General features: G+C 36.6%; 2 protein-coding genes across 2 annotated transcripts in view; one reads left to right on the top strand and one right to left on the bottom strand.

Annotated features, from left to right (window-relative positions):
- The window catches only part of LOC133520748 (protein Lilipod), a 38,930-nt gene that overhangs the window by 4,745 nt on the left and 10,924 nt on the right, over nt 1-23,261 (top strand). Inside the window, exons 4-5 of the mRNA XM_061855376.1 lie at nt 3,566-3,631; nt 15,245-15,397. Coding sequence (XP_061711360.1) covers nt 3,566-3,631; nt 15,245-15,397 — 219 coding nt within the window. The remainder of the gene's footprint in view (nt 1-3,565; nt 3,632-15,244; nt 15,398-23,261) is intronic.
- Nucleotides 5,786-14,000, bottom strand: LOC133520760 (tetratricopeptide repeat protein 12). Its single transcript, XM_061855396.1, has 3 exons — nt 13,434-14,000; nt 9,289-9,534; nt 5,786-6,515 (listed from the first exon to the last, which is right to left on the bottom strand). The coding sequence occupies exons 1-3, from the start codon at nt 13,710-13,712 to the stop codon at nt 6,291-6,293; spliced, it is 750 nt and encodes a 249-aa protein (XP_061711380.1). The 5' UTR covers nt 13,713-14,000; the 3' UTR covers nt 5,786-6,290.

The raw sequence follows: 23,261 nt of genomic DNA, 5'->3' as shown, positions 1-23,261 counted from the left end.
TGGCGGCCGTTTTCGGATGTAAGAAGCGCTTGGCGTCCATTGACTCGTAAAATTTTCATTCGGAATATCGCGGGATGAGACAAGCCCAGGACCGAGATAAGTGGCGTTCACGAAGAGGGGCCTATGCTCAGCAGTGAGCGACAGGAAGCTAAAATTATGTTGATTATGTTTTTTGCACACCTCCTTTTGGCTTTATTGGGTTACCTGCTCAAGAAGTCGCATGTATAAAAGTTTCCTGGTTGCGTAACTTGGGATTGCTATGTTGTGATTACCATCAATCGCTGTGATTACCGTATTACATATCAGCGCGGCTGGATCGTGTCGCTTCATTTTACCTAAAAATAGGGAGTGGTCGTCCTGATGTCAACTTCCTGGTAACAAAAAAAAGCTTTCTTCACTCGTTAAAGAAGATATTATTGGCGTTTTTGTCACTTTTATCTCTGGCAATGTGTATGTCATAATATTTTAACAAGTAGGTAAATTTGAGGTGAGGTTAGCAAATCCTTACAGCAAATAATTGGATTCAATATATTTATTACCGTAACACCAGGTCTAGCCAGTCTGACGGCATTCCTTAAACCTATTAAAGCTAGTGTAGGATTCAGGATTGTAAATGCGTGGGTCGTTTCGAGACTTGCCCTACAAAATGTAAGAAATAAGTGTCACCTATGGCCAGTTAAGTGTTGCTGTTATATCTCTAGAGTCTCACTTCGAATGATGGTCCCTAATATGACAGCTCCTTCAAGTCTCTTTTGGTTGGGCTTAGAAAAAAAAATCGCTAAATATTCTTTTACCGTATTTTTATTACTTAAATGTTTCATGCATCAATAAATCACTGCTAATCACAGATGACAGCTATTTACTGCATATGAACTGTCATAGAGAAGTATACTCCGGCAGACGGAATTATAGAGTCAAACCAAGATAAGTTGGAACAGATTTTGATGGTCCAGACGGTGCACGGGTTATTTTAAACATCAAACTTCTATGAAATTATGACGTTTACATGACACTTGCACTGTCTGGGCTATCAAAATCGCTGCCAACTTATCTTGGTCTGACTCTAGAAGCCTCTGTTGATATGTACCTACAAATGTTGATGAAGCCCATAAACCGGTATAAAACGTTCAGCGAGACTGCGTCGTTGTTCACACACAATTAACCACGAATAATAGATGCCGCCTCACAGCAGACAATTCCAAACGGAAATATTGTTATGTTGATTAGGCGCAAACGCATTATGTTTGACTACTCGCGTGCGACAGCTATGTGCTTTTCTAGTTGTGTATTCGGTTACGAGGTAAATTCTCGGTACTGTCCAGGGTGCTAGCCGGTAGCAGAGTGGTGTCGGTGAGTAAGGTTGCCAGAGCTCAACGAGGGTGTGGAGTGTTAGGGTCAGCAACGCGCATGAAATTCCTCTGGAGTTACAGGCGTCCATAGCCTACGGAGACTGCTTACCATCCGGCCGGCCGTATGCTTGTTTGCCACACGTATGTAGCGTAGCGTAGTCATTTCTCTATATAACTATGGAGTGTGGAATTAAGAGGAGTGACATCTCTTATGGTAGAACTGTTGCAAAAGTGTCCAGCTGTCAGCTATAAATAATAGTTCCAAATCTCTCCAGAGTAGCGCTAGAGTAGCTAGGCGCTATTGACGGAGTGAAGTGCGCTGTCTATGATTTGATTTTTTTGTTCAAGTATTCTAGGTATTGTAGCGCCACCTATTTATGGTTTTTTGATGACACTTTTTGGTACATGGAGATTTATTTTCTTATCTTCACCTTCCGTATATATAACTCTTCAAAATATTAGTGATAGTTGCGTTTCGTTCGCTACGGAGCGAGTTCAGATAAAAACCCAGTGACAATACTATATGATCATCGTCGAGCTGATCTGATGATATAAACCGATGATGGCTATAGAGACTACGTGATAAAACAACATAACTTCGTTGAGTTTGTGTTTGTTAGGAATTAGGATATTCTCATTGAGTATAGAACACGATTGTTGAACGGAAAGTAGCTTCCGCGTTAATGAAATTTCTCCTTTTGAAAACCGATTACTATTGCGCTGTTGTCTTTTTATCTAAGTATAACTGTCTTTATCTACATGTTCACGACACACCTGGCCTCATAAATAAAACCTAAATAATCTATTCGCAATCAGTATTCCTAACATAAGTCTAAGCTAAGTAGTGCCAAACTGCGCTTAATATTCAACACTTGTGCGCTATGTCACTATTTGTATTGAAAACGTTGTAATTGCTTTGTCTTTGAAACAAAGGAAATATTTGTACGGCCTTTGGCCTTTAATAAATGTAATGCGAATTAGCCGAAATGGAACATTTGATTTTAGTTTAGTTTCATATTTTTGCTTTCGGTTGGATTTATTAAAAAAGATGATGCTGCATTGCATCTCTTTATTTCCTATAGACAGAAATAAATAATATTGCTTTCTGGAAACAACGCGATTTTAACTAAAGATGAACGGGTAATAAACTTTTCTTAAAAGAAGTTTAAATTAATTTCTGTACGAAAGAAAACAATACATAAGTAAATAAAAGCCAAATATACTTAGCCCTCAGATCATAGAAAGTTATATCTATGACTTAGCCACATTATAAGAAAATAGATAACATGGGTTCTACATAATAAATTTAATTCGTTTCCTATGTTCGCGACATAGTTGAAATCTTAAAATCATATGTAAATAATAAGGGGTAAATAGGCATACATTTAGTCAACACGCCTTACGAATCTTATCTAATATGCGTGCTACCTATCACACATTTGAATATTAGATATATGTTGAGAGGTATTTTGCGTTGGAAAATCTGTAAAAAAATTAGACAGTTTTAAGAATCCTCAAGTTTTTTCCTAATGTAATATATTGTTCCGGATACACCTACCTTAGTACTAAAATAACCGGTATTATTTTGCCTATTATATCACTTTCACAATCGCCGACGACTATAACCCAGACTATTTTTACCGTTTATCACTTTCATTGCGGCTCCAAAATAACTCGATTCGACATTCGACAGGCGAATGTCAGTATATCGGTCATTGTCCCTGTTACCGCTGTATCTTGTCTTTTATGTACACTGACAAAACGTCAGTACCACAATTAGTTTTAGATTCCAGGTAAAAATAAAAATAAAACTATTATTAAGCTACAGTTTTCATTTGCCAGATACTAAAATGAATCTTTAATCGGCCTATTTATTACCCAATCTCCCTGAAACAATTGTAAATTTATACTAAAAATTACAGATCGGTTGGACAAATTCGAGCAGTCGAACTTCACTTTATCGGGGATATAAATTCAAGGTTTAGAAATGCCACAATAACAGTAGGTCATCAGCCTAAAGTTTACATGGAAGCCTGTACAGTTATTTGAGAAGTTGCTGCGTTGCGTTTATTTACCACCTAATACCAGTAATACTATTTAAAAGAAGTCGTCATACAAAGAATAATTGACAACTGAACTAACCACTGCTATTTGATTAAGTTTTTCTCACCTTACGTTACACACAACTTGGTTTAATGATACGTGTTTGTTCGCAGATCTATGGACTTATCTACCATTCTTGTACTCCTGCGTATCTTTCGTCGGTGTTATGATGCTATTGGGTAAGTACAATTTGATTTCATCTGCTTAGAAATGTCAAATAAGTAGTTAGGGTCCGACCGAAAGCGGAAGTTTTGCCGAAACGGAAACTTCGGTGGATACTAACGAAAACACAGTTTAGGCGCGGCCGAAATTTTCATCAGTTTTTTGGCTAAAACCGAAACTTCAGTCATTTTCAAAATAGTATAAAATTTGGGTCCCAGTCCTAGAATAAACTTCGTACACCTAATCACGCAAGACCCAGGTCCAACGTCTAATTTATATCAATATGAATGAATTACAATTTACATCGACTAATAACGCGCGCGGAGGGAGGTATATCAACTGGTTCTAAGATAACATTATCACAATTCTAAAATAGATGACAACAAAATGATGACAGTTGCTTTAGATCCAGTTTATGAGCTATTTGACGATATCGGGTTAGTGTAACGGCCTCTATAAACGTCACCGATAATTTGCAATACATTACGGCATTTGACCGTTGATTGAAATCGTTGCTTCTATTTAGCCGGCAATCTAAAATCGCACACCATTTGTTGCACGGTCTGTAAAAGCCTTTAAAATAAAAACAAACACCCATATGTTTTAATAGAGTCAGAGAGTTGCCAGTTTAAAATTTAATCCCTCCATGACTGTAGGTATGTAAAAGCTTACTTTTGTGTAGTCTTCGCCAACGTAACACTTTCTATTTGCATATCTTGGCTACTTTTGAGAAAGCCTCATTATTTTATTTAAACGATGAAAGTGTTAGGTGTATGTAGCAAAATTATAAGCTCTCAATATCCAAAATCACACGACCATTGACAAAATTTCGATATCTACTGGTTCTGGATAGACGCAAATTTGTAATGAGGTCACCTCTGCGTATTATTGGTAAAGTTCAATTCTTTTCACATTTTCTATTTCTCTTTAGTAAAGTAACTATAATATTATTAGGCAAAAATATAAGTAAAGTTAAGCAGTATAATGCCGTTCTAAATTTTAACAAGAGAAACTCAGCGTAAAACCCATTGTAAAATAAACATATGTTCCAATGTGTGAAAGTGGCGTATGGTCTACCTACATCTTTGTGCTTAGACTACTCCTACTTCTTCTATTTTTAGCTGTGTGTGAGTGAGATGATGTCCTTATCCCGCGCGAAATGTGTCCTGAAATGCTAGTATTTATCACGCTTGATATTTGTCATAAGTTTGATAAATTTAATCGCGATTCATGGGTCAGTGTGACATTGTCACTGCGCCGGCGCAAGGCGAAACGTTGACCCTGATTTTGGATGTCGATGACCGCGTTTGGTGTTGCAATTTATTTTGCTAACTGTACTGTCGCCGGCGCTAAAATCGAGGCGAATAGGGTGTCAATTTTGACTACCAATTTACAAATGTACCTATGTGACATTTTTTTAACCGTTTACAGAACATAACAAACTTTCCGAGAACGTATGCATATATCCCGTATGCGAGTGTTTATAATATTTGAATAATTTCATTGATTCCATTATCAGATTTTAGTTCCATTAACAAAAATAGAATTGTCATATTTTTCAAATTTCATTTACATTATGTCCCTATAGGGACCGTGCGCGTTGGAGGGTCTGCCATCTTGTGGCCTGAATCGGAACCATAAACATGCACATTTATACGTCACGTGTTTTCTTGTGCATAGTATGTTCTGCCATCTTGTGGGCTACATCGGAACAAAAAACATCACATTTACGCCTCGCGCCAAAAATCTGACGGCTCCTGTGCTGCCTCCTACAGTTCATGCACGCTCCCTATAAGAATTCAGAATCAAAACTGTTGAGCTATTTAGGGTTCACTTTACATTGGAGATGTCATTCATAGTATTAGTATTGACAGCCATAAGCTTGACTCTTATATGGATCAACAATTAAAGTCAGTGACTGTACAACACAACTATTTGAAAAAAAAAGAAAATAAAAAGGTTTCTAATTACGACGAGTGACAGACCAGAGGGTCTAATTTTTATTTAGTTATATATTCGTGTTGGAATTATTATAATTACCGGATCTGATACGACTAGGATCCTTTATTTCGTTATCAGCTAATTGACGATAGCAAATTAACAATGACAAAAGGTAATTACACGATATGCGGATCCTGTTTAAATTTGGTAATGTATTTAAATAGAATTCATACCAAAACAAATCAAATAATTTATTAACATTAGCTATTAATTAGTTGAAGTTTAAACGTTTTGTAATCATTAACTACTGGCATCATTTCATGCGAAACCTAGGACAATAACTGAGTTTTGTACATTTTGATTACATTCAAAACAAGAATTAAAAGTCTAAACAGAATTAAATAGGCGGTGTATATAGAGGCACTCACATGTTAAGGTGAGCTGGCATCCTTTCCGTCCTCAATAAATTAAATTTACGTTAGAACAAGGCCGAGCCCTAAAGTCCTAAACCGTAAAGGTTGAAACAGTATTTCTCACTTTACTCTTCAGGCTGCCTTTCCACAGAGGCGGAGACGTGCGGAGATAAGAGCAATGGACCTATTAGCATTGGTTGTAATCCAGCGGAGCGGAGAAGAGATGTGGATTACAATCAATGATATTGGTTGATTACTCTCACCTCTGCCTTAGTGGAAACCACCTTAGCCTTAACGGTTAACGGACTGGCTCCAAACAAAATTACTGATTATCTTCTTCGTCATCTTCATCTTCCTGTTTACCTTCCTTCTTCTCCAAGAAGTACTGCACCAGGTCCTCATGCTGCGGGAACTTCTCTCTCAGCTCTACCAGGCATTCCTCCAGTTTGTCCATCTCTTCCAACTCTTTGTGAGCTTTAGCGGTGTAGAGACGCGCTTTGAAACTGTTCTCGTTTAGCTTCAGGGCCCATTCGCAGTCTTTGAATACCTTCGAACAAAAGTCATGATTATTATATGTAGTAGGTAACACGCAACAGCAGAGCATATATCGAAATGACTTCGTTTATGTCGATACGTATTTATAACTATAAAATGTGAGTTTTTCGCTGAAACCGGGGAAAAATTACGCTGTTTGGCAAACCAGGGGCTTACCTAAAACATGTTTGATGAAAGGGTGTGTTTTCATGTTTATCGTAGCAAAAAATTAAGTTAAGTAAGCTGTTTGGGCTTTTTTTATTTTATGTGAGTATTACGACCTCTCCGCCATTGCTATTTCGTTGCGCTCCACAGATTGGGAATAAGGGTACTTTGAGTATTTTGTCTCAGTAGTACTAAAATAAGCTACGAAGTCATTTGATAAATTTATGGAACCCTAAAAAATTAAGCAATCTCTACGTGACCAGTAACTTAGATGTCAACCGTACCGATTTACGATTCTATTTTATGACACTGAAGGGTTAAAATTGGTAAACCGTTGTATTCCACGACTGTAAATACAGCACATAAGTTTTTCTTAGGGATTTGGTGTCTACGTGCGTGACTGTTCTCATACTTAACGAATTAATTTGTTTTTGTCTAGTTTGTTCCGCTGTTCGTGATTATTTTATCATTATCATGACATAACGATTGCTTTATACACGCAATTCGAGAAAGTTACAAAATATTAGGATAAGAATGGTAAATTACTATTACGCATGCTTATCATATATACGGCACGTGGTATCTCTATAATAATATTATTGAATTATTAGTGTTGTGAGTTGTGACACATTCGAGCATTCATTAGTCTAAATATATTATAATGTGTGAAGATAATTATATTCGGTCCAAAGTTCAATTGCCTAACAGATCGACCTGTAAATGTGTAGTACGCAGCCAAAGGGTAAATTAACAATGGGCGCTTTTCACGTAAAGATGAAATTAGAAATCGTCCTTACCTACACGCAATACAGTTGTCTTTCGTCTGAAAACGTCATAAATAGTAGAAATCTGTGACTGACACACTAACACAAGATATTGAAGAAATAGTATTTAATGCGGTTTCTAACCTACCTCAACCGCTTGCATCTCGTAAATACTAATAATTACTTTACATCTGTTTATCTCTTAGAAAGTCGGACGAGGCATAATATTTGCTACAGGAACTACACTTGATATTTCCTGTTGTAAATACTTATTTCCTATATTAATTAGTTAATAGGGGCAACATCTAATTTTGTAATTAGGCAGGATAGACGTATTATCATTAAATCGATCGATCCTCTCTTTTCGTGCTACTTCGAAAGTTGACTGTGTTTTTCAAATGGAAACCTTGATTCGATAAATGTGATTATCTTATACATATTTGAATAGACTTAGGCTACTCAGCTGATTAGGGGTGACGGTTTTAATCCACTTTACCTTCTGGAAGTTTCTAAGTTTGATATTGTAGAGGTCATGTACATATTGAACGACTTAGGAATGTCCTTGACTTAATTAAAGTGACATGCTCAGCCATACGTTTTTTATATTTTTCATCATAGATCAGTTTACGGTTATGTGGCCTTTTAGGTAGCATTTTTAACATGACTACAGATGTGCAAGTTGCCAAAAAACTTTGAGATATGTACTCGAAAATTTCGGGAATTTCTACTAGAATTTGATTTCAATTTTGTTGCCGTTTGCAATGCTTTTATTCAAAAATAATTTCACGCGAAAACGCAATTTTAATAACATTCCGACGTCACATGATTAAGCATGACCGATGTGTCTTTTTATTTTATTATTTGCAAGGGCGCTGCCATCGGACTGACCGTACACTTGTTATTTGTCCTTCTATAAGACACTACCTTTTAGAATTCTCTTTGGCTGATCGTATCGTACCTTTGTCTTAAGCCTGTCGGCAGCCCGCCTTATCTGATTACCAGTCATAAGTGTCATTATCATTACTCTTACCTTTTTGATGTACCCCAGCCTTATTAGCCTTACTCTAATTAAGATAAGGTTTTCTCTTGTAAGATCACCTTTGAATACCTTCATTTCTTGAGCCTTCAGCATATTTGTACCCTAGGTATAGCCTGTCCGATTTCTAAGATCAAGTTCGCCATACATTTGCTATGGCGTATATACTTAGCCTTACTTGTCTAACTAAGATAAGGTTTTCTCTTGTAAGATCACCTTTGAATACCTTCATTTCTTGAGCCTTCAGCATATTTGTACCCTAGGTATAGCCTGTCCGATTTCTAAGATCAAGTTCGCCATACATTTGCTATGGCGTATATACTTAGCCTTACTTGTCTAACTAAGATAAGGTTTTCTCTTGTAAGATCACCTTTGAATACCTTCATTTCTTGAGCCTTCAGTATATTTGTACCCTAGGTATAGCCTGTCCGATTTCTAAGATCAAGTTCGCCATACATTTGCTGTGGCGTATATAATTAGCCTTATACTTGTCTAACAAAGATTAGGTTTTCTCTTGTAAGATCACCTTTGAATACCTTCATTTCTTGAGCCTTCAGCATATTTGTACCCTAGGTATAGCCTGTCCGATTTCTAAGATCAAGTTCGCCATACATTTGCTATGGCGTATATACTTAGCCTTACTTGTCTAACTAAGATAAGGTTTTCTCTTGTAAGATCACCTTTGAATACCTTCATTTCTTGAGCCTTCAGCATATTTGTACCCTAGGTATAGCCTGTCCGATTTCTAAGATCAAGTTCGGCATACATTTGCTATGGCGTATATACTTGATCTTGACGGCCAGATTATAGACTTTATTTACCTTCTGAAAATTCCCTAGCTTGATATTAGTAAGCGCACGGTCACAATACAGCATAGGGTTGTCTCTGACTTGCTCCAAAGCACGATTGTAGCAAGACAGAGCTTTCTCGTACTCTCCTCTGTTGAAAGCTTTTACGGCTTGAGTCTTGAGGGTGTCGGCGCGTTCGCGGCGTACTTTTCTGTCTTGAAAACGCATCTCTGCATCCTTGCTCACTTCTGCCATCCATGCGTCTTTGTCCATTTCACCCTGAAACAGAAAATAATTGATTAAGATCTTTAACGCCACAAGCCGAAAAGGTTGTCGAAGTTTAATGATTTGAATGTCACGACGCTTCCATGGTAACAAATATCATTTAATTGCGTGGAGCCCTAGGTGGCTTATTTTCAAAAAATGTCTACAGCTCTTAAAAACTACCTAACCTTTATTTATAACTTTTAAGTCTTTACTTCACTACGCCTTGTCCTAGCTGCTTACGTTATGTTAACGAGCTGAGCATTTTTACGAACAGAGGTGTGTATGTAGATACTAGCGTTTGTTGAATCTGCTTAAAAATTGCGAATGCTCGATGTTCCGCTCGAGTGAATGCTCAAGCTGCTGAAATAGCACCTTTAAATGCCATTTTATTGTGTTATTAATCCTAGATAAACAAACCTTAACAATATTTCTATCATATGCGTTGTTCGAGTATAATACTTAGGATACGCAATCATCATTCATTTCAGTACACAGAATGCACTGCTCATAAATACGAGATATTTATTCAAGTCAACAGAAAGTTGTGCCAAATGTCAATATGAATGGACGCAGTTGTTATGCTGCAAACAAGGTGGTTATTGATTTGGGTAGATTCCGTATTTAATTATAGATTGGGAATGTGGACTATACACGTGCCGATCTGTGTGTCATCAGAGAAATGTCAAGCGTGCCAGTGATGAGTTGATAGATGAGTGTGAGAATAATATTACAATAAGATAAGGTATACAGCAGTGTGCAATATAATAGCAGTGTATTTATACTAGAGTAACTAGTAAATAATTTCTAAAAATAGATTATAGATAGTCATGGTTTGTCGTGGGTCAATCAAACCAAGTAGTCGGTCAAAAATCAACAAGAAAATTCGAATGATGGAACATGTAGTAACTACCTACAGTTAGCGAAGAACTTCATCTTATAGAAAAGTTTTGGATGAAATGGGTGCAGATGTAAAGCTTCAATTGAAAATAAAGGGATACTAAATTGAAATAATCATACACAATTTTATATTTTTAATTGGGTTTCCTAGTTTTATAAGAATTTCTGCTAGAAAGTAAATATTGTTTAAGTGGCTCCTATGAAAAAAGGTTGATTACAATTGCTGCTCCAAAGGCGCTCCACGCACGTAAAGAAGGCCTAATGAGTAAACCAGTTAACAGAAAGTTTTCTAAGAATTCATTATTGCTAGATTATATCTCGACATTCTCCACATATAGCCAGATTACGCGTCCTTATTCTTTCTAGAATCGTTATCATGGGATCCGGAACTCAGGATACTTTAGCAGCTGACAGTACCTGTACTCATTAATGAATGGACGCAAACATTATAGTAATGTCAAACTGACTACATTATAATGTCGTTCGTCTATTACTAATATGACATCGCTAAGCTCTAAGTTAGCATCATCGAGATATTTCGTGTTCATCAGGGCGGTATTCGATCTGGCTAATTGAACAATAACAAAGAGTCATGTGTTGATATCAGATGCCTGAGATGCCTTTATAGCTCTTGTGTAACGTTCGAAAATAGACCTCTCTTAATAGTGTTCTGATCTTTAATGCAGCGCGTTTTTCAACGTCTGCGCCTGTAATGTTATTAAACAATACACCGTGTTTTTATTGAATTTCATTAACTTCGGGGTATCGGTAAGTACGTTTAAGGAAACTAAATGGCATAGTTAATTTAAAAAAAATGTTTTTTTTTTACTATTTTTATTTTTATAAAAAGTAACTAAATGTTGCATATAGCGTTGTTGTAACACGGGCATTACATTTAACTCAACCAAACAATTGAAAACTGTGACATATCAATGTCATTTCGAACGTCGATCGTCCGAGATAGTACTTACGTTTAGTAGCAAATGTATGAACTCGCACTAAACACTAATCAATAAGTAAACAGGCCCTAAGGCAAGTATACACGCTCGTAAGGGCCTTATAAGATAAAAATTAATGATTGATTATCTCCGAAATGGAGTTAATTAGAATATCGGTGTCTTTGAGAAAGTTACTTAATTTCAGTTCAGGAATGCACCCTCGAAATTAACGCAAATCAAAAAAAAAACACGGTGTATATCTAGAATTTAACATATGATAATGTTTTAATCGTAACGCCGATTATAATAAGCAGTGCCAAGAATATTAAGCAATCTCAGAACCTAAACGGCGTAAGTCCTAGAACGTTTAAAAGTATAACGGACGAATGGACTTCAATGTGCAAAATTATGATGTCGTAATTTTGAAACTGCACCTGTGTCGAACATTAGCTGTGTTTAATTGTGTACTGTATATAGACGGACGATATTCGAGGGCGATCTGGTTGTTTATTTATGTACTATGCACGTGCCAAATCGCTTTAAATTGTTCAAAGAGCTGCACTCTTAACTGTCCATCGGTGGACCTTATGCCTTTTGTAATAAGGTCCACCAATACACAGTTAACAGTGTGGGTGATGGTTCATGAAGGTTTATAAAAACAGTCAGCACCACTAAGCGGCTGAGGTGTTCAAAATTGCTTCACAAAGCTTTTTTATTGAGAGAATAAGGTTGCGCTTCCATCAGAACTGTGCGAGCCTAGCGAAGAATTTGTTTGTTAAGAACCAATACTGGAGCTGCGATGAGCGCGAATAGGTAAATGAAGTGATTCTATTGGTTCTTAACAAACTCATCTCTCGCTACGCATCCTCGTACATCTCTGGTGGGAACGAAGTCTTACAGTGTGTGCAGGTAATTTTAAATACCTCACCCGCATAGCTACTACTGCTGCTGTTATGTCAGACACATTCAAAAATGTACTAAGCCAGTAGGTCCAGATTGATACACAACAGCTGACACTGACACATGTCTGAAAATATAGACAGAATATACTGAAAACGGGTATAGGTAAGGGTAATTCCGTAACCTTGTGTCGCACCTTTAGACATCGCTGAGATTTTCTTCGAAAAGAGAGGACTTGTCTAAACATTCAAAAGAGTAATTATTCTAACTTTCATAATGCGTACCTAACATTAGCGGCCTATTCATATTCCTCTATAATATTTGTTTCAATTGATTTGAATATAACCAGTTTCATTGCTCTTGATTGTAGTAAATAAAATACATGCATAATATTACCTAATCTACTGACGTATGTACAAGTGTGTATAATGTGCATATGTTTAGTTTCTAGAAATCGTCAGCGTGACGCTAAAATACATTTACTTTACGTCGTAAATAATTTTTAATCTCACATTTTTTCGCATAACTAAAGTCGCAAGAGTCACGAATAGTTTTCCGTGTATGCAGATATTTTTTAAACTTTTTGCCACGTTTAGTGGTATGGCATTACAAGCGAAAAAATGCTTCCAACGTCACGGCAGCACACACTATAAAAACTTTGTCACTTGTGCGTCATAGTTTTAACTTCAACGTCTAAGACCATTCTGTACTGTCCTCATAAGTCTTCAGTTTTGGAGCGCGTATAAATATAACCTATCTATAGTTACAATATCATTGTAAGTGCATGCGTTTCTAAACAGCGTATGTAAAGTGACGTTCTTATTTCATCTATTTAAAATAGAATCAAAGTACCTCGTTTGTTCGTGTTCGTTTATGGGTTCCGTACCCAAAGGGCAAAACTGGACCCTATTACAAAGACTCCGCTGTCCGTCCGTCTGTCACCAGGCTGTATCTCATGAACCGTGATTGAAATTTTCACAGATGTATTTCTGTTGCCGCTATAACATCAAATACTAAAAAGTACGGAATCCTCAGTGGTCGAGTCCGACTCGCACTTGTCCGGTTTTTTAAAAAATCCTCAGTCCTCAAATACTACTTGATATTTAAGTGCTCTAAACGGGGCTCCAGTTATCGCGTTACCTACCTATGTTTGCATACAAACCCTTCATAACACACCTTCTCATTCTCCATACTCCGGAACGCCTTTTTATTAATCACAGTACGATCACACTTGACCTTCATTTCCACGTCTTCGTCAACAATAACCTTCCCTTGAAGATATTGGTCAGCAAGCACGGCTGCAGCGTCAGCTTTCGCCTTGTCTCCGCTCGCCATATCCTTCACAAGACCTGACACCTCCCCTATTCTCGTCACGAAGTTGTTCCACTCTTCGTTCAACTCCAATTCTTTCTTATCTTTCAAGGCTGGATTCGATAAAATGCTATTTAAACTCATGATTGAGGAATTAAAATTTATTTCTGTTTATTTATCAATCGCTTTGTTGATAGCTCAGTACTGACAAAACAGCGCTTAGCAACGGTTGTCAAGCTAACTTTTTTTTATCGAAGAATATGCGTGTAAAATATGTAAAAAGGTTTTTAGCAACCGGATCCGATTATTATCAATCGAGCCGGAATACTTTCGAGAAAGTTGATAATCGATAAGGTTAGATATTAATATTTACTGGTGATTTATTATACTATTATTATTTATTATACTGGGTTTTATACTACACAATTAGTTTAAAAACCTTGACCTCGCTTATGGATTTTTCTATATAAAACATCGTTTTTGAAAATCGTTATAAAATATTAAAATGTAGCCTTATAGTTACGGTTCGTCACGAGGGCCGTAAATATTGATCGATTTCGCGAACATCAAAGTTGTCGAAATATTTCGACGCTACAGTGGTGCTTTACTAACTCTTCGAATGCAGGCAAAATGAGAAAGCTGGCAATAATGTAACAGATCCTTGTGGTAATAGGTACATAATGAAGACCATAAAAATACGGATATCACGGGATGCTAGAATTAAGCTAACACTGCACCGAGTTGGGCAGCGGCAAAGTGTGACAACTACACTATAAACGTCATATTTCCATAGGAATTGGCGTTTACGGTGGCACTTCCTCACTCTAATCTGTACTGGGGGCCTAGCCAAGATTACTATCGTACATCGACAATCGCCAAACGAACATATAAAATGAACAGATGCAACGAAAAGTCACGTGACTATTTCCATACATTATTTAAGTTTCGATTGGTGTTTTCTATCAACGATTTTCATCTTGGCTAGGCCCCCTGCTTTTGGATGCGGCCTGTGTGAAGCCCGACTTAGATGTATGAGCACGTCACTCAACTAGTAGTAAATAGTTTATCACCACCACAGTGGGTCATTGAAATCGAAACCTACCTAAGTACCGACAAAGGACATATCAATTAACTATAAAAGGATACAGATACAACCGATAAGCGCACGATGTGTCGTAACTGTTGAAAACGTGACTGGGTTTAATAGTAGATAACTAATTAATGCCAAAGTTTACACTTGAAGATTGGCATAAAAACAACTAATGTGAATTTTAAGTATTGTTTTTTGTCATCATAATGAATTGAGTATTTGCTAAGGTTGTAAAAGTCACCATGTGAATACAAAAAGATGAATTATGTACAAAGGTCGCTCAGGCTTCAACTTCACTCGATGTAGGTATACTAATCTTTTTTTGAGCGTGGTTAGGAAAAACATGAAAATCTACCGTATGCGGTTCTTCATAAAAGTCGTAGACTAGACAGATTAGTTTATAAAGGACCGGCAACTCCTGGACTTGCAAGCGTCCTTGTAACCGCTTACCATCTGACAGGTTGAATAGGTGCCAAAGCCTCAGAAAATACTAGATTTGTCTTTAAATGTGTGAGGATAATATTATATTTATACCCAGTAAGTTTTTGTTTTCTAGTACAAAGCCTAACCGAGTTTTCGTTTTCAGTATTCACCCCCCTCGGCTTCGTACATCTATTCGGTGTGGTGGGTGGAGTTCTGGTGAAGCCCCAGTTCCTCCAAGACCTCAATGAGGAGTACTACGTATACTCCTTTGAGGAGGAGACCGTCAGGCGGAGGATGAACAACGCTGTATCATCAGGTATGTGGTATTTCAACGGGGGGCGAAGGCCAAACTAAAATGGAGCAGACAAAGTGATGGCAGGTGGACCAAAATGTTACTGGAATGGAGGCTACTTTCGGATGAAAGTAACGCTAGGCGTCCATTAGCTCGGTTTGATGACATTCGGAAGATTGGGGGTCGGTGGGTTTGGATGAGATTAGCTCAGGATCGGGACAAGTGGCGTTGGGCGATAAAAGGCTGCCACGCTATTGAAACACACAGGCGACCCAGGTACGCTCTTTTCACGTTCCGCATACTTAATAGTAATTCTACCTGTTGTATTTAAACATAATATAGACAGTCGAAGGCTAAGATATGGTTACTGACTTATCGATTTATACTTCCTTTAAACTATACTATTTCGATATACTTATCAAACTTACCGGTGTCCGATGACGAAGAACCGATACACAGTCACGCTAAACCGCACAAATGCACGCACTCCATAAATCTTGCAAATAATTACAGGCGTGATTATTAATAGCACATGGATGCTGATGCATAACTGTGTAGCATTAGTAAGCAGCAGGGCAGAGCCCAAAGTGTTCATAGTACAAAGCATAACTTACAAGACTATTAAAATATTGACCCCTGTATGAGTTTCGGCGTTCTAAATACAAATTTGAGGATAGCGCGGAATTAAAAAACCGAGTGGGACCCATAGCACACCATAGATGGTGCAGGCGAACCGAAAAGAAGATGGTGGGATGATTTGATTTCTTTTAAACTAGACTGGTTGGAAAGTACAAACGACAGGGTCGAGTGGAGGAAACGAGGGGTGGCTGTAGCCCAGCAGTGGGACACTAAATTAGGATTTAAAAAAGCACAGAAAGATAAGAGAACGAAGAATTTTCATTGTCTAACAAAACCTCTATTTGTCAGGAATGATGTAGTTTCTCCCTATCACATGTTTCTTCCTCGCTTTTCAATTCAAAAAAATATTCTTCAAGTACGCCTGAAGGGCTATTTTACAACAAGTCAATACAACATTTATAGTAGGTAAACATCATATAGTGACATGTAAAATACATTACAACATTTATAAATACAACAGCCAATACCTGGGTCAACATTACATTATAATGATCTCAAAATAAATAATACATTAAATCTGGAGACGTAAAAGGTTCCCAATGCCAGAGTACTAATACTAATAAGATTTTACACTGATTATAACTGTTTAGAACAGTCTGCCAGCGGAACACATTTGAAGAATTGTGCGGCAGAGTCAGACCACGCTAAGTTTACTTACGCGCTTTTACGAGATATGTACCTACTTCCAAGTCTGAGTAAACTTAACGTGGTCGGAGTCTACGTCGCTGCAACCTTCGATGATCATTAACTATGATACCTAATTAATCAATATTTCTAATACTCAATATCGATTAAATGGCGCGGGTGCATACACGAAACACTTTTTGTGTTTATTATGCATAAGCGCTAGTTTAAGGAAGAGCTAGTAATTTGTACATGGTCACTTTGTGCAGTTTATCTATTTACCATCAGTAGAACACGCACTGCATAATGTACGCACAGTAACATCTATTAATACATACGTAAGTCTAGTAAATAAGGTTTAAAATGGTTTGCATATTTAGGACTTAGCTCTGGAGGGGCACACCACACTTGATTGAATAATATTAGTGGCGTGGCAGCTGAAATATACCACACTACATGGGTTAAAAACAGATTACCATATTACAATGCTCATATAATACCCACGTACGTGCATGAAGCTGGAAATATGAAAATAGTTTTTATTAAGAATCACGAGTAGGTAGAACGAATTTCTTATTAAACTGCTGTGGCGTGCACCTACAGTTAGACCGTGGTCTTGATAGATTTTCAACAACGCATTCGTTGCGGCATCGAGTGGGGAGTGGAGTTATATCAACATAGGTTCCATTTCTCCTGTCTTCTTGGTTGTGTTTGTGATGTTTTGGTATATGGTTTACGTCTCCTAGAGAAGGATTCTAAGCTATTCAATGTTTTGTAAATAATTAAAAGACAAACGCCGGAACTGTGCTTTATTATTTTCGCTCGATCAGCTCAGCGAATTGAACGTTCAGGTCAACCAGAATTAAGTGCGGTCTAATTGGATTGAATTGAAACCTTACACCACGGGCTTTTTGGTCAGAGACTATACAGACACCGCATTATTTCGGAAGAGCGAGAAGTTAGGCGCGAGGGCCTCATATAGCTGCAAATTTACTTTTAAAACTATACCCCGGGGTTTTGGGTGCTGGAATATTTAGCTAGCCAAAAAACAGGTAAAACTGTGAAAACAAATAATTTTAACAGTTGTAAGTAATACTTATTTTATAACCCTTTATAAGACATAAGGTTTTCAGGAATTATGCAAAGATGAACCCTATCGCTTTGAAGTAAAGTTTATAATCAGGTGGGAAATATATTCCGTCTGCCTTATAGAGGATTAAATTCATAATTTTAAGCAAAGTTTTAAACGTACGATATCATTCCCGCACCCAAAACCCCGGGGTATAGATCGTGTCATTCACGAAGACGCGTGCCGTGACTCGTAATGTCATGTTATTAAAGGTTAGATTTGACAAATTTGCGCGTCATCGTGGATGACACGAACTATACCTATGTTAACGCTACGCTGCGAACAGCACTACTGAGCTGCAAAAGTTGCAGCTTATACTATTTTACACTGCATTAATAAGTATTCAGTTTTAAGCGAGTTTGAAACTTAATAATATCACGTCTTACTTACCATACCTCCCATACAACTTATAATTATTATTAAGATGCAGTAGATTCAGCCAACAGAGTAAAAAAAAAACGTAGCGCTTTTTTAGATCACATTTCGGTTGCCAAAAAATTAATTAGCAATCTTGAGGCCTTTCTAGTAGAATAACTTCACCGACCCGAAACCTGATTTCTTGACTTTCGCTCGATAGAGAAAAAACACGAACATAGTTCTAAAACGCACCTTACAAAGTTTTGAAACAATTTTTGCACAAAAGCTTGAAAATATGAAAATTGCATCTGAAAATATGCAATTTTATTTTCGATCAAACTCATCGATATTATATTATTAAATTAAAAAAAAAACATGATATCCGCAATCCCGGGTGGGCACAGCCATCTCGCTCGCGCTTACGCTTAGTGTGAGTGAGAGAAAAATCTGAACCTATGGGGTCTTAAATAAGGAAACTTATGTATGGAGTGAGAACTCCAAGCTTACTTTTTAGGGTTCCGTAGCCAAATGGCAAAAAACGGAACCCTTATAGACTCGTCATGTCCGTCTGTCTGTCCGTTTATGTCACAGCCACTTTTTTCCGAAACTGAGCTATACTGTTCAAACTTGGTAAGTAGATGTGTACTATGAACCGCATTAAGATTTTTACACAAAAATAAAAATAAAACAATAAATTTTGGGGGATCCCCATACTTAGAACTGAAACTCAAAAAATTTTTTTTCATCAAACCCATACGTGTGGGGTATCTATATACAACGTGTCCCAAAACTCAACGATAAGCCGGCACCAGAGGATGGAGCTGCTTATGATTAGTCGAGAAAAAATAAGGAAAAAAATATATCTCAATTATTTTAGAAATTACAGAAAAAAAATGAAATTCATTGAAAATCGACATCCCTAATGGTATTTTTAACGACCATGTCTACAAATATTCAAATATTACTGTTTTTTATTTTGTTTTTGGAAACTTCAGTAGCCCTGCTATCTAACACAGTTCTTAAAAATACCAAAATACATGTAGTTTTTACACAAAAAATAATCAAAATTCATTTTGTCCCTACAATTTTGAAAGATTGTTTCTTACAGTCCACTTTCAATCATCATGGTGTAAAAAAATAGTATCGACACCACTATGGCAATTATTTTCAAAAGTTGACGCAACTAACCAAGATTCCAAAATGGTATAATACTTTGGGAAACCTAGTCACAACAAAAAACAACGAATTTTTAAACAAGAACCGACATTTTTAAATGTTGATATTAATCACTTTTGAAAAGGGTTGTTGTTGCAAGTTTTAAAATTTCAATGGAAAATGTGGGTAGTTAATACAATTTTCAAGTCAGTACACTCTGATCCTTTGTTCGCTGTGCACCGTTCCGTATTAATTGATGTGGCTCTCATACTAACAACTCTTGGCTTTGATTTTTGGACTGGTGATCTGCAAACTGTACTGACCTCTGTACTGTAGTATTAATAATGTAGTAAATGAATTTAAAAAAAAGGAAAAAAAATGTACCATTTCTTTGCATTTATTCAACATTTTTCAACAACAAAAATCCTTTTTTGGGTACAGTAAAAGTGATTACCGCCAACATTAAATAATGTCGATTCTTGTTTAAAAATTCGTTGTTTTTTTTTGTGACTAGGTTTCCCAAAGTATTATACCATTTTGAAATCTTGGTTAGTTGCGTCAACTTTTGAAAATAATTGCCATAGTGGTGTCGATACTATTTTTTTACACCATGATGATTGAAAGTGGACTGTAAGAAAAAATCTTTCAAAATTGTAGGGACAAAATGAATTTTGATTATTTTTTGTGTAAAAACTACATGTATTATGGTATTTTTAAGAACTGTGTTAGATAGCAGGGCTACTTAAGTTTCCAAAAACAAAAAAAAAACAGTAATATTTGAATATTTGTGACATGGTCGTTAAAAATACCATTAGGGATGTCGATTTTCGATGAATTTCATTTTTTTTCTGTAATTTCTAAAATAATTGAGATATATTTTTTTCCTTATTTTTTCTCGACTAATCATAAGCAGCTCCATCCTCTGGTGCCGGCTTATCGTTGAGTTTTGGGACACGTTGTATAGGTCTTCAAAAATGATATTGAGGTTGCTAATATCATTTTTTTCTAAACTGAATAGTTTGCGCGAGAGACACTTCCAAAGTGGTAAAATGTGTCCCCCCCCCCCCCTGTAACTTCTAAAATAACAGAATGAAAAATCTAAATAAAATATATGATATACATTACCATGCAAACTTTCACCGAAAATTGGTTTGAACAAGATGTAGTAAGTAGTTTTTTTATACGTCATAAATGGTACCCTTCATGGGCGAGTCCCACTCGCACTTGGCCGCTTTTTCTCTATAGTTAAGCCCATCACAGAAGGAGCGATAAGATATATTAATATACCATAAGATACCGTAGGATATCTTACAGCTAAGCACCACGCACGCCAACGATGCCAAAATATAAATGTATAGCTGTCTGTATAGCACCTACATTGTGAGAGAGACGAAATATACCAAAATATATCGTAATATACCGAGCGATATATCGCAAGATACCAAAATATATATTACAGCTTCGTGTATGGACTCTGTCAAATAGTACGTGAAAGATATCGTAAGTGCCGTATCTGTTGGTATATTATCGCTCCGTCTGTGACGGACTTTATGCCTATGTGTGGTCATCGCAAGTTGTCTTGTCTGATTCCTCTCAAAGTAATGAATGGGATATATACACGGCACGATATCCGCAGTTTTTCTTCTCATACGCGTGATCGCTGTGACCTTCGCACCTGACCTCCATATCCGACCCGACTAAATATGTTGTTATAACCAACATGGCTGCCACGTCATATCGTTGAAGCGTTTTGATATTTGCACTTAGTTCAATAAACATGTTTTTCTTATGCGTGTTAGATCTAGATAGCGAATCAAAATTATCAAAATATGTAAGAGAATACAGTTGCTCGATGTTTTCGTGACATGATACTATCTGAATACACATTGTACAGTCAAGTGTAAAAATATAGGTGTACACATCTTACTCAAAAATATGTCCCATAGCATCTTATTCCAGTGTAATAAGAGCGTAATACCATATTTATGAGACGATTCTTTCGATACATATTTTTGCACTTGACTGTACTTATCGAATTATTAGCTATAGAAATTTAATGTTATCGTAAACTTAGGCTAAATGAGTGTACGTTTTGCATGCCAAGTGTGGCAGAACATGCATTCATGTAACCTATCTACTGACATGACAAATTGTACCATCTGTGTAATGTTCTAGCAAAATAAATGATTCTCATTCTGACTTAGCCCTATCAGCGAATACGCGAAACGACTAAAAATAATTTCATACTTAAAATGTAGATATAAATATACACTTAGCACATAATAAGATAATTAAACTGTTAAATATGAAATATATCAACATATTAGTTAGATTTTTTTAATTTCATTTTCCGAATATTGTTAACTTTAAGTTATAAACTAATTTGTAGCCAGCGGGGTAATTCGAGGGAAACGTTAGGATTCGCCATGTGCGAAACCGTTATAGGTTCTATACCGCTATTCCTATTGCGTACCTGATGCAAGGTTATAATCATCGGGATCGCGGGAGTCAAACATAGTTCGTAGTCAGACGTCAACTCGACAAGTTGCCTCGTACCTATTATCACAGGTTGAGCTTGATATCGTTTCGCTCCCTCTTGTTCTCTTGGTACCTATCTTTAACTGTCGAGCTCGATTATATATCGCTCCCTACTAATTATTGTAATTTGTGTTAGTTTAGTATTGAGTTGTGTTAATATAGATTAATTATTATTACCGCGTCTGAACTTTTAATTTCGCAACAATCCCAACACCTAAGTACATATACCAAACCCCACTGCCAAAGAACTATCCCTTTCGGATATTTAGGGTTGTCAAAATTCAAGTCATTATCTTATCTGTGGTCGTGCATGCAAAGGGATGTCAAGTTGTGCCAACCCTAATAATTGCTCGTAGCAATGCTGAGCCGAGAATGCCCGAAGTACCGCCCCACTGAAAATAATTAGTCTCTCGTAATAACATTTATGTGATATCTAACATGTTCAAAGTTTTAATTATTAGCTCTACATAGAGTCGTGTGTGATATTTTTAAGAACCTTGTCCTATCAGATGTAGTCTCAAATGAAACCGTCAGAGGAATCTGAACTTCATGGGAGTCCCATTTTTGAACAGCTGAAAGTACTAACGCAGTTGTACTCCAAGATCACAACGGCCGATTACACTTGTGAACAATAGCGACGATTACAAACAATGGGAGTTTGCGTTCACCGCTGTTTGTTTTGAGCTTTGCGTCACGTACGGCGTCCGTTATGTGTACGTGTTTAGGCGCTGTTGACTGGACTAACGTACGCATAAACAAGTTGTACAGTCGGAGTAACGTAACAATTGAATTTTGACAATTATGACTGATAGGCTTAACCTTATACATATAAGAGTGAATTCAATGCTGTCTAAAATCAATTTTACGTTACTATCCCCTTATAAAGCTCTTTTTTTTGTGTAACATATCTGGATACATTGATTCGAACTGGTTAAGCAAGATGCTTCTAAAATTAATAAAATTGTTTTAAATTACACATTCGAAACCAGCCAGGTTTAAGCCAGTTAATATGCAGTTGAATCCACTTTAAGACGTATACAGATTTTAAATAAACTCATTTCAATTAAAATCTCAGTAAGTTCCAATAACATTCGTATACCTCGGGGAAATGAAGACAGACCGTTTAGTATGGAAATTTCCAAAATAGTCTGATAGATTTAATTACAACTTATCGAGTTTTTATAACACCAAAATAAAATAAGGTTTTTCTGAGTCGACTTAAATAGGCTTCAAAGTCAAAAGTAATTAAAATCAAAATTGTTATACATTATTCGATTACCTACAAAATTACCAGAATAATTTTACGCATTTGATAGAGTTTGGTATATGTACTTAGGTGTTGGGATTGTTGCAAATAAAAAGTTCAGACGCGGTAACAATAATAAGTCTATATTAACACAACTCAATACTAAACTAACACTAATTACAATAATAAGTAGGGAGCGA

Source organism: Cydia pomonella, chromosome 8 (assembly GCF_033807575.1).
Source record: "Cydia pomonella isolate Wapato2018A chromosome 8, ilCydPomo1, whole genome shotgun sequence".
In the NCBI taxonomy this organism is placed as follows: domain Eukaryota; kingdom Metazoa; phylum Arthropoda; class Insecta; order Lepidoptera; family Tortricidae; genus Cydia; species Cydia pomonella.
This window is presented reverse-complemented; position numbering and strand designations above follow the sequence as displayed.